This window comes from Microchirus variegatus (genome assembly GCF_963457635.1).
Source record: "Microchirus variegatus genome assembly, chromosome: 23".
NCBI lineage: Eukaryota > Metazoa > Chordata > Actinopteri > Pleuronectiformes > Soleidae > Microchirus > Microchirus variegatus.
In genome coordinates this window covers 18255650-18268943 of record NC_139824.1, presented here as the reverse complement: position 1 = coordinate 18268943, position 13294 = coordinate 18255650, and the positions used below count along the sequence as shown (strand labels likewise).

At 38.6% G+C, this 13294-nt stretch overlaps 1 protein-coding gene across 1 annotated transcript in view; it reads left to right on the top strand.

Moving 5' to 3' along the window:
* Window positions 1-2162: 2162 nt before the first annotated feature.
* Window positions 2163-13294, top strand: part of mast1a (microtubule associated serine/threonine kinase 1a) — a gene marked incomplete at both ends in the record, with an annotated part of 72010 nt that continues 60878 nt past the window's right edge. The window contains 2 exons of the mRNA XM_083909665.1: window positions 2163-2201; window positions 10153-10184. Of these exons, the coding sequence (XP_083765791.1) occupies window positions 2163-2201; window positions 10153-10184 (71 nt within the window). The remainder of the gene's footprint in view (window positions 2202-10152; window positions 10185-13294) is intronic.

Sequence of the window (13294 nt, the reverse complement as noted above, 5' to 3'; positions counted from 1 at the left end):
GTTATTTAACAATTCACTGTTAAAATAGTGTATTAACAGTTTAAGAAGATGAAAAACAAAACGTTTTTATTGAGAAAAAACACCGTAGTTGTGCACAAACACCAGATTTTGTGTGTTAAATTTGAAATTTAAACAGTTTAAGCTCCACATATACACATATATATGTGTCGTAGAGCGATGTTGTTATTATTATTATGCATTACATTTCTTTTGTGCTTTTCTAGACACCCAGAGTGCGTAATGTCCTGTGAGGTCAGTGTTTTTACCCATTTTTGCAGAATAACGTTCAGTATCTGGCAGTTATTTCACAATTCACTGTTAAAATAGTGTATTAACAGTTTAAGAAGATGAAAAACAAAACGTTTTTATTGAGAAAAAACACTGTAGTTGTGCACAAACACCAGATTTTGTGTGTTAAATTTTACATTTAAACAGTTCAAGCTCCAGATATACACATATATATTCATCATAGAGTGATGTTATAAAAATAAATAAAAATTACGTATTTTTCTCCCCATTTTTACCAAAGCTTTTTCACAGTTTTTACATAGTTGTCAGATGTGATTATTTAACCTTTTATTTATTTTATTTATATGTTTTTATGACCTTGTTCCCGGTGCCTTTGTTGATTTACATTATTAGTTAAATATTTGTTTATTTTATTTAATGCTGTGTTTTTTTTTTACATATAAAAGTCAAATATGTGTATTACAGGAGTGTATTTTGAATCCCGCCCCCAAAGATTGTGCACATTTTTAGATTTTCAGACCTTAATATCTTAATATTTTATCTATAAACTGTTTGGTTTTATGTATTGATTCTCTGTGTCGCCAGTAGGGGGAGTTGCTGATTTAGCCAAATATTCATTGAAATATTTTTTCTGTAAGTTTGCAAATTTGGTGTATTTGTTAGTTTTACAAGTGTATTTGTATTTGTAACAGAGTAGAATAAGTAGAATAGCTTTAGCATAGTAGGTGTGTGAATAATAAATCAATAATCATTATTATTGGCAGTTACAGAGGGCCCCAAAATCACATTTTGCTTAGGGCCCCATGGAGGATATAGGTGCCGGCCCTGGAACTGTATGAAAACCCGTCGTTTCTTAATCCGGTAAAAGTCCCACAACATCTCGCTCTTCTCCACATGCGCGTGGTCGCGGAGGGGTTAACTGTCGCTCGGTGAAGGAAGTGGGAGGTTGGTGTTTGTTAGTGTGGATGGAGCTGAGGATGAGGAGGAGGATGAGGAGGATGAGGAGGATGAGGAGGATGAGGAGGAACAGATCAGATTTGTCCACGGAGAAAATAACGGCAACATAAGAACAGAGGAGGAGAGTGAGAGTGAGAGAGTGAGAGAGAGTGAGAGCTCACACCGTGTGACTGAGAGAAAGAGCGGAAACCGAGGATTGTTTTTTTTTTTTTTTTTTTACCGGAGGATGAAAACGTGAACCCGGGATGAGAGCGTTTTCATCACGGGGACGAATTCACAGTCGCTGCTTCTCTGTTTTTTTTTTTTTTTTTATCTTAAATGATGCTGATGCTGTGACACCACCGTGCGCGTGTGTGTGCGCGGGGCGCTGATAATAACCAGGATGGACAGCGTATGTTCAGACACACACACACACACACACACTGATGTGGCTGCGTGCGTGTAGTGTTTGAATCATTGTGGTCATCGCGGTTTGCAGGATGTCCGTATAGCGCGCTGTCAGTGCCGCTGAGCGCCAGATGGATGATGTTGTGGAGATGCGCGTAAAGTTGTTTGGCTCGTGCGCTGATCTCCGTTTCATCTCCACCTCTCAGCTGTTGGAGTCGAGCTCGTGCAGCTCGCGCTGATCTCAATCCTCTCATCAGGACTCTCTGTTTTTTGTCTGCCGCGCTCTTTCAGGACTTTTTTTTTTGGCACATTTACGCACGGCGACGCACCAGCGATTACACCGCCGTTCGGACACTTAATCATCGCGATTCCGTCGATAAGTGATGGTTATTGATTTTAGTCCACGTCGCTCCACAGAAATCCGGCTGCTTGTCGTGATAAATTGTTGAGCCGCGCCGCGCCGTGCCGTGCCGAAGTCACGCGAGAGTGGAGATACTTCTCGGCGACGTCACCTGGAAAACACGGGAGCCACGAGGCAGGTGTGAAGCGAACCCGGACACGCGCCAGACATGGATGATTCCGGGATCATCCGAAGACGGAGGCTGCAGGTGAGAATTCACACCCAGACATGGAAAGAGGACTGAAATATTCGACTCTAAGTAGAAATACCACCATTTTTTTTTAAATGACATTTGACTGAAGTATAAGAAAAAGTACTGATCTAAGAATGTAAAGTAATGTTAATTCACATTTCCACCTCTTTATATATCTACAAGAGAAAAGAAAAGTTTTTTTTTCTTGGTGGTGATAAAGGAAACCGAGCAGCCTTGGTCCATGTTTGAGCTCTTGGAGTGCTTTCTCTAGTAATCTCATCATTCATCCTAAAAGTACTGGATTATCGTATCCCCTCCATGGATTTTAACAACCAGTTAAATCCTACAGATTCTATAAAAATGTAAAAAATGAATGGTCTTCACAATGTATTAGTGTCCAAGGTCTGACATAGCATCGCTCTATACTATATATACTATATAGTATTGGATTATATGTCTTCACATCCTCCTACATACTCATTTTCACTCTGTAAATCCTTCAGATTATGTGCTGATGACAAATGTCGCACAGTTTCTGGCACATAACCTATAACAGAGGTCCAGAATCATTTATGGTGGTTCACCGACGACATGCAGAGCCTTTAAATGTGAAGAAATGTAGGTTCATGAATGACTTTATACAAACTGAATCAAATTGATTATATGAACTTATCACTTTACAAACATAGCTCAACAACACAGTTAAGGCTACTTAAAGGAGACTGAGAGAGTCCTAGATTAACGTTTGCGTGGTTTAGGCTTAAGTCACTTAGTCCACACCTTGCACATTAAGACAAAGGAAGACGATGGTAAAAGCTTCCTTCCTTTGGAGATGTTTGTCTCAGCGAGCGTGTGTGTGTGTGTGCACGGCATTGATCAGTTGATGCAGATCTTTGTGAATTAAAGTACTGTGATGTGCACAATCGCTCATTATTTATAAATAATAATGCAGAAGATTTCCTGTACAAATGGTTATCATTTAGAATAACAACACAACACTGCAGACTTCCAGGAAGTTTACAGTCCTGTAGACGCTTCTACTGTTTCTACTTGTTTGACCTCACAGATTAAAGCAGACACAACGAAGGGCCGTTTCCTTTAAGGATTATAATATCAGATTAGAGTCAAAGTTGGCCCATCAATGGGTTTGATTTGGCCCATCAGACGTCCATCTTTGACCGCTTTATCCTCCGCTATACCTGCTGCTGCTGCTGCTTCCATGTGTCCAATGTAGTGTGGAGTTGTTCATCCCGAGGCAGGTCACACCTTAAAGTGATAGTTCGGAATTTTGGACATGAGACCTATTTTCCAACTCAGCCGGTGTGATGGAGACGTCTGGAGACGTTTTCAAGAAATTTCATTCAGTTCTTCCAGTTGCCGAGTTCGCTGGTGCTATGGCTAGCGCGAGTCAATGGTACAAGTTAGCATGGCATTAAAAACACTCATACCGACTCCACAGTGCACCCGAGGCAAATCGATTGTAACGGCAGACTATCGACGTACATATCTGAGTTGATAGAATGTTTGAAATAAAACCAACCTTGCAATTTGAAGGATTTATGTCTCAGCAGCAGCAGCAGCGCGTCATAACTCCGGCAGTAAAGTAGTCCCTCAAAAATCCATGCGATGCGACGTTAGTTTTGTTTCAAATATTATTCTATCAACACAGATATGTACACAGATAGTCTGCCGTTACAATTGATTTGCCTCGGGTGCACTGTGGAGTCGGTATGAGTGTTTTTAATGCCATGCTAACTTGCTAACCATTGACTTGCGCTAGCCATAGCACCAGCGAACTCGGCAACTAGAAGAACTGAATGAAATTTCTTGAAAACGTCTCCAGACGTCTCCATCACACCGACTGAGTTGATCTGTACGCGAGCAAATCCATGCCGATCTGAGGCAAACCCAACCCCAAAGAAAAAAACATTGGTCCTGTGTGTTGCATCATTGCAAGGTCAATAATGGAGGTTCCCCAGACAACTTTATTTATGGATGTGAAAGAGAAGAAGAAGAAGAAGAAGAAGAGGGTTTACATTAATAATAAAAATGTCATTTAGTTTGATTTGGTTGAAGCCACAGATCTCAGATTTAAAGATCAGTGATAGTTTCCTGTGAAACACACAGAGCACAGAGACAGGAACATAAAGGTTAAAAGTAATGCACACTGTACTCTGGGACACAGCGAGACACACAGTCCTGAACACTCTCACTGTTCCAGGATATGAACAGTATGAAATGAAGACACACACACACTCACACACTCTTACGATGACATCACGCTGGTGAGTCAAAGCCACACTCGCTCGTCAGATGTTGAGTGCACGCTAATGTGTTTGTGTGTTCAGACGATCGGAACTGCAGCTACATTCATGCCCAGAGTATGTACATATCAAATTGACCCCCCCCCCACCACCACCACCACCTGCCCCCCCCCCCCCCCCCCTTACCCTCCCCATCCCCGCTCTCCATTTCCATTCAAGTGGTCGATATCCATATCTCAGACGGTGGAGGTCTAAATGCTGAGGATGTGGCACAGTTGTCAGAGCCATTAACAGGACTAATGGTGGCCTAACGGCCCCTGTGTGTGCCCTCAGGGACCAGGACCGACCAGCAGCAGCAGCAGCAGCAGCAGGACGTAGAGTAGACTGAGGCAGGGGCAGCAGCTGTGAGCTGTAGTAGACCCCATTTTAACAACCTATTAGCATATGTGGATTTCTTAGCTGTCTGCTTTCAGACAATAGACTGAAAAAAAGGGAGCGAGGGAAGGAAGGGATTCTTTCTTTCTTTCTTTCTTTGTCTCATGTATTGTTATTTAATAACACATTGCATATTGTAATACTGTATATATCGTAATATTAGAGTGTCTAATTAACACCTAAACCCCAAACTGCAGGACACACACACACTAGGAAATCAAAGTACGAGACTGTACAAGGTACAAACGCTTTGTCGCTCCAGCGTGTACAGGTACATATTTGTCACTAGGGGTACAAACAAGCAGGTACACATTTTAAAGGTACAGTGCTTGTACGCTGATAGGGTGCAACTGGAGCGACAAAGTATTTGTACCTTGTACAGTCTCGTACTTTGATGTCTCAGTGTGTAGAAAGGCCCTCGGTATTCGTTTCACTTCAACCGGGGTTCGAACTGGTGACCTTCAATTTACATCGTTTATAGCCCTAGACGTGGACGTGGTGATATGACTCAATAGCTCCCCCTGGAACCCATTCCCTTTTATTTGTCATTTACAGGTGTTGAACTTTCACAGTTCTTTATTTGACGGTTGACATTAAAGACAGGTATTATATGTGGAGCTGGTGAGGGAGACGACACACAGCTTCAAATTAAGATCTCTTACTGTTGTTTAGGAATAGATTTTGTGTATAAGTGCATGATAATCTCAGAATATTTGCCTCTAAGACACAATCCTTTCAGTTGAATAGCGCTGCTGCTGCTGCTGCTGAGACATAAATCCTTCAAATTGCAAGGTTGGTTTTATTTCAAACATTCTATCAACACAGATATGTACGTCGATAGTCTGCCGTTACAATCGATTTGCCTCTGGTGCACTGTGGAGTCGGTATGAGCGTTTCTAATGCCATGCTAACTTGTATCATTGACTTGCGCTAGCCATAGCATCAGCGAACTCGGCAACTAGAAGAACTGAATGAAATTTCTTGAAAACGTCTCCAGACGTCTCCATCACAGCGGCCGAGTTGGAAAATAGGTCTTATGTCCAAAATTCCGAACTATCCCTTTAAGCAAGGAATTGGAATTCACCCTTAGTCTCAATGAACAGGTCAAATATCAAAGTACACAGTACAATTTGTCCAGTGTTTAGTCGTGGCCCGTTTGCCCATTTCCCACATGCTAATCACGGGGGCTGAGTGTGTGATCGCTGCAGAAGATCCAAGTGTTTTTTGCCAAACTCTGAAACTCTGTGCCACGTCCACCACTTTCTTCTGATGTCAGGATTATTTAGAAATGCTTGTCTCTCTCTGTACTCAGAGTTTACATCAAAGCAGCTGATGTGAGCCAGAATACATTCGGGGGAACGGCTTTAGATGTTTGAACTACTTTATCTGGCCTTGAATGTCTCATCACGCCACAAGAGAAGTCTGAGGCTTAAAGCCCGGAAGAGACAGAACTGGACACGATGAGAAGAACAAACAGGTTTATTAATAGACCCGGAAAGTGATAAAGGTGAAAGAGTGTGTGAGACGGCGTTTGGACGAGTGTCCGAGCAGCTCCTTCAGATAACAATGTGAAGGCTGTAGAATAATCCACGGTGTGACATTAGCCTCACAATCTGCCGTCACATTTGGCAGAACGAAGCAAACGCAACAACAGAAGCCTCACGACTTGGCCCACGACGGCGGCTGCGGCAGCATATTAACATTTTCTTTTTTTTTTTTTCCTTTTCTTTGGTTTCCAGTTGGACTTTGCTTTGTCCTTGGGTAAATATAAACCAAACATAGATACATAAATAAATAAATAAATAAACCAGCGTTTATGCAAAACACTTTCCCTCACTGTCGAGCAGAGGGAGAAAGAAACGCGTTTAAACGTTAGCGGATATTCACGGCGTGTGTGCGTAATGTACGAGAGCGTAGCCAAAGGAGGTGTTTGTGTTTATATGTGCAGAAATACTGACATTAACTATAATTAATGTCACTTTGAGATTTTACCTTTAAGCTCTTGAGCTACACATCCAGAGCATGTAGGTCACATCATCTCATTTTTGTTGTTTTACTCTTATTATGTGGGAAAGACGGAAATACTTATACGTCTTGTCACGTTTGAAATGGAGTAGTATAGCAGAAGTATAAACGTATATGTACCTATTACACACAACTTAATGTATACACAACTTTATCCCATCAACAAATATTTACATATTACACATATAACACGTTTCCATCTCTGTCTTGGATCAAACTGCTGTTCTTCATCCTTATATTTATTTGAAATGTGTATTTTGTGTCTTCTTCTAAACTAATTTATGTTTTTAGACTGTTTAGACTCCTGAGATTGAAGCACACATACTTTTCAAAGTTGTCCTGGCTCACACTGCAATTTTAAATGTTAAAAACGTCTTTATTTTTCTAAGTTATATTTAGTTTTTGACTGAATCAGGTCTGGAAATTTTAGAGCTTGTGTTTTTAAGAAGAGTTCATTTGTGTTTGTCTCTATATCCTTATATGCCTTTTTTATTTATTATTAATCTGACTGCCCTTTTCTGCATTATATATAATTGGTTGTTAAAGGTGCATTTTGTAATAAATGATAAAATCCTCCTAATATGTCACAGAGACTCAGGAATAATGTTCATATAACAAACTGAACTCACCAACAACAACAGTACAGACAAAATATTTGCATTAAAACAAAGTCTTTTGCAGACTGAAAATCATGTTTATGTTTTGAAATCATGTTTTGGCGTCATGTGGCGCCACCTACCGCCGTCTACCGATCATCGCAGCCGGTAGAGTCTCAGCTGCCGAGCAACCACGGGTTGCCAGTTACGTCAGAAAAACGAAACCTAAAAAGACCTCGGTATTTTGAATTTGAATGTAGTAACTGTTTTTTGCCACATTCTTACATATGGCGCCTTTAAGTTGTTTTACATATGTTTCCCCCACACTTACACAGCTTCACTGCCCTTGTTCAGTTCCCCTATTATAATAATAATAATGATAATAATAATGATGATTACAACGGTGATGCAGCTGCAAGGGCAGTCAGATTAATAATAAATAAATAAATAAGTCAGGATAATAGAGACAAACAAATTAACTCTTCTTAAAAATACAATTCAGTCAAAAACAGCACAAATAATATTCAAAGCAAGAAATAACACACAAATAAATACTTTTTTAAATTTAAAATTGCAGTGTGTGCCAGGACAACTTTGAAAAGTGGGTGTGCTTCAATCTCGGGGGTTAAATTATGGAACAGTCTAACAGATTAATAAAAGCAGAGTAAAAAAAACAAAAAAAAAACATAAATTAGTTTAGAAGAAGACACAAAATACACATTTTGTGTTTCTCCTGTTCCTCTAACTCACCATACTTTCATATTAAATGTGACTGTTGCTGCCTCACAGTGTTGAAAAAGCAAGTTTGTGTGGAGACGACGGCTCCAGCTGTCAAGTCGTGTTTCATCAGCTCGTCTTTGTTTGCTTTACTTCTACAAAAACACACACACAGAGAGAGTCTGAAATTCTGTGGAAAATCAACAACAGCCTCTCATTTTTCCCTCTCTCTCCGTGTGTCGTTAAGCTTCCCCGAGTCAAACAAAACAAATGATATCTTTTGAGACGAGACACTGGACCGTAGATAATCTGCAGGACAGACCGACTGTAACCTAATCTCACTTAGGCCGAGTGTTAAATGCAATCAGATTGGGAATAAATGGACAACAAGCAGCACACGGATTGTTCCTTATCACATCAGAGTCCTTGCTCTCGTGTCCCAGAATCATAAATATAGCAACAACAATTTTTTTTATTTTTTCTTTCTAAATTGATTTTGGCTCCGTTCGACCTGCTGCTCCTGAGGCTCTGAAGTCTCCAGACACTTTGGACGGATCACTTTACAATCTGCTTCCTACTCAGCCTGAACAACCAGGGCAGGAATATGACTCAATCAAACCAAATTACGCCTTCAGTATAGCTTTATTATACTGTTTGTCATCATATGCAAATGAGGCTCTCGCAGTGTTTCTTAGGTAATCGTTAAAGCGAGGATTCACAAATTAAATCAATCAATCAGCAGAGGAATCGGTGCCAATTTGAGTCAATGATTTTCTTATTCGCTGTAGAAGGAGAAGGTTTGACGATCTTTAGTGTTTAAGAAGCAAGGATCAAACTATTGTCATTTAAAGCGTAACTAAGACCGGAAGTTCCAATTAACGCTGTTTTTTAGTGTACTGCTTCAAAAAGGACAGATTTTTATCGGCTCGTTTACAGCAACTAGGAGGTTTTTGAGCATAAAAAGAAGTTAATGTATGTAAGTAGACCTCCATAACTAACATATATGTGCAACAGGACCACTCTATGGGAGCTTTAAAGGTGCATTATGTAATAAATCATAAAATCCTCCTAATGTGTCACAGAGACTCAGGAATAATGTTCATATAACAAACTGAACTCACCAACAACAACAGTACAGACAAAATATTCGCATTAAACTAAAATATTTTGCAGACTGCAAATCATGTTTATGTTTCGGCGTCATGTGGCGCCACCTACCGCCGTCTACCAATCGTTGCAGTCAGTAGAGTCTCAGCTGCCGAGCGACCACGGGTTGCCAGTTACGTCAGGAAACCAAACCTAAAAAAGACCTCGGTATTTTTGAATTTGAATGTAGTAACCGTTTTTTTAACCACATTCTTACATATGGCGCCTTTAATAAAGAGGTGAAAGTAGCAGTTGACCACTAGGGGGCGACTCCACTGATTGGGGAAAAATAACTCCCTTTTCGGTGGAAGTCTTGAAAGGAAACGAGCTTCTCGTTTTATTGTAGTAACATTGTCCTTAATCGTCTCCGTCGCTAGTTTCAGATCTTCTCCAACAGCACGTGGTTAATTATTAATTATTCATTTATAATTTGTTTATTTCGACGTGGTTAAAAACAATGATTAGCAGAAGTCGGGACGTCTAAATGTGAGTTTATCAGTTTATGAGATTTAATAAGAGCTGTCAGTAAAATAATCCATTAAGAACTAACAGGAAAGACTGTAAAACTAATTAGATTTCTTTCTCTTTTTCTAAATAAGCTGCTGTTCTGTTCACAGTGTTGAAGCTAATTCATATTTCATCACCGCTCTTATAATAATGATAATAATAATAATACACTTGAATGATGTTTCCCACTGTAATGAGAGTTCTGCAGTAACAGACTCATCTAATGATTCTGCTTCTCTTTTCTTTTTCCTCTCTTTGCTTCCTCTTTCTCACCAGAAGGATCTTCCTCTGCCTCGAAAAAGCAGCGGGTGAGTTCACACCGACACACACACACACACACACACACACACACACACACACACACACACACATTTATGTTCTCTGTATGTGTGTGTGTGATGACACCACATGTGGAGTCTGGAATTATGTTGGATTTGAAGATTTGTTTCGTTTTTTCTGGCAGAAAAAGTGAGAAAACAACATATTTTTATAGCAATAAATTGTATTTTGATACAGAAAACAGATTAAAAGTAGAACAGTGGGTTACAGTGGCTTCTCGTTCTGCAGCACACACAACAAAAACTTATTATAATACAGAATAAAAACCCGGATAAACAATCGACACGTGCAAAGCAACGAAGCCAAACACAAACAGAATTCACAGACGCGTCATAGACGATGACAAACGTATAGCTTTTATATGATTGTTTGAAATGTGGAACATGAGTACTGCACTTGCTCCAACATGGGAAGAGAATACGACTTCAGATTTATGAAAACCAGGTCTTTGTCAGTAGTTATTTTTGTCGTATGGCACTGGAAGAAAGAGAAATGGATCGAGTAATACGGTCCTGGGCGAAAGTATCCAGGAACAAGGAGACAAATGAGTCACTTCAATGTGTCATGGCAACGTATTTATCCAACAAAATGTCTTTTTTCTACCTGTGGTTCTGTGTGTGTGTGTGTGATTCACAAGCTGTTTTCTGGGCTAAAAACGCACCGTTCTATATTTAAGTGTTGGGATATTTCCATGGTTGTCGCAGGAAGTCATCACGGTTAAGTGATGGTGTTCCACAGTTGGGAGTCTTGTCTTCAGACTGCAGCGCGTCGGAGCTTTGTGTGTGTGTGTGTGTGTGTGTGTGTGTGCGTGTGCGTGCGTGTGTGTGTGTGTGTGAGCCCCTTCACTCCCGCTCGGGCCAATCTGTCGCTATGAAAGTGGAGCAGCGGGAGAGGCGTGATGTGACCTCACAGCCCCCGCGTAGCTCTGGGAAGACGGAAACGGCTGAGAAAGTGTAGCATAGAGCAGTTGAGATATTTCGTGTTCATGTTGTGCATAAAAACCTCTTTGACCAACTGTTTCACAAACAACAACATTGGCCACAGTGTTGTCAGTAATTCATAATAAGTTAGTCCCATTGAAGTAATTCGGTATTAATTAATTACCATATGTGGTGTCTTTGTTTTAATGCAAAATATATATACACATATGTATATGTATGTAAATATATACAGTATGTATATATATCCATATGTATATATATGTGTGTATATATATCTATATGTATATATATATGTGTGTGCATACATATCTATATGTTTATAGATATGTATATATACATACACATATGTATATATATATATACACACATATATATACATGTGTGTATATATGTATATATATATGTGTATATATACATACACATATGTATATATATACACACACATGTGTATATATATGTGTGTGTATATATATATAACACACATATATATGTATATATATAAATATACACACATATATATGTGTGTGTATATATATACGTGTATGTATATATATATATAACACACATAAATATGTATATATATATACGTGTATGTATATATATATAACACACATATATATGTATATATATAAATATACACACATATGTGTGTGTATCTATATATACGTGTATGTATATATATATATAACACACATAAATATGTATATATATATATGTGTGTGTATATATGCATATGTGCGTATATATATGTATATATATATATATATATGAAAATTGTAATTGATGATGCTGAGTCTAAATTTTGCATTAAAGCAAAGACACCACATCTGGTAATTATTTAATACCGTATATTTATAATATGTACACGTTTATTCAAATAAAAGCTCCACAGAGAACGATGTCGTTTTGTCGAAAAGATTAACATCAGAAATAGAAGTTTAACTTTCTCCTCTTCAATGAAATCTTTAATTGAACTTTTCCCACAGTGTCAAAATAACAAAAAAACACTGGACATTAACATTCAGAGGCAGCTCCACAGAAATACGATTGGCCTCTCCGAGACAATAAATTGGCTTCTCCTCAAAGATGGATTCCGTTGAGTGACTGAATGATTGTGAGTCTCTGAAAAGTCATTTTCCTGTGCTGAATGGGATGGAAAGGTCCTGAGATGTGAGGAAACTGATTTAAATATCTTAATTTGTGGTGCTTGTTCAGGAAAACAGTCACTTTGTTACTAAAAATAATAGATTTGCTTTCATGCGGTCTCTGTCCATGGTGCTGAAATGTGCTTTCTTTTACTCTTACTCTTTCTTTGTCTGGATCAACCGTGAGACTAAACAACTTATTCTTTATCCCTCCTTTTATATTGAAGGGTGTCATTTGTTTGAGTAACATGATAATAAGCTGTTCTCTTATTATTGGCAATAAAAATAAGTATTTTTTGGCATTTTACAACCGTTTTATATTCACTACTAAAATAATTGCACGTTGTCCCTGTAAAAAATTATAATAATGAACACATTTAATATAATAATATAATGAAACTCTTGTGACCATGGATGTGGAGGCATTTCAATAAAAATACTTTCATCACAGAGCTATAATTAATTCAGAAATCTTTGAACATTTTCAAAAATTCATGAAAATTATTCCTTAAGAGATTTTCAAATATTTTCAACGGATCCTTGTTCAGTGTGATGCCGACTATTATGATGGTAAATTTCAAGTAATTCTGAGATACTTTTTGTTTTTGAGAAGAAAGTCAGCTCACTGTCAAAGTGCATCAGAGCAAATGGATAATTTCCTGATTTTCAAAAATTCATGAAAAATATTCCTTAAGAGGTTTTCAAATATTTTCAACAGATCCTTGTTCAGGGCGATGCCGACTATTATGATGGTAAATTTCAAGTCATTCCGAGATACTTTTTGTTTTCGAGAAGAAAGTCAGCTCACTGTCAAAGTGCATCAGGGCAAATGATCATTCCCTGAATTTTCAAAAATTCATGAAAAATATTCCTTAAGAGATTTTCAAATATTTTCAACGGATCCTTGTTCAGTGTGATGCCGACTATTATGATGGTAAATTTCAAGTAATTCTGAGATACTTTTTGTTTTTGAGAAGAAAGTCAGCTCACTGT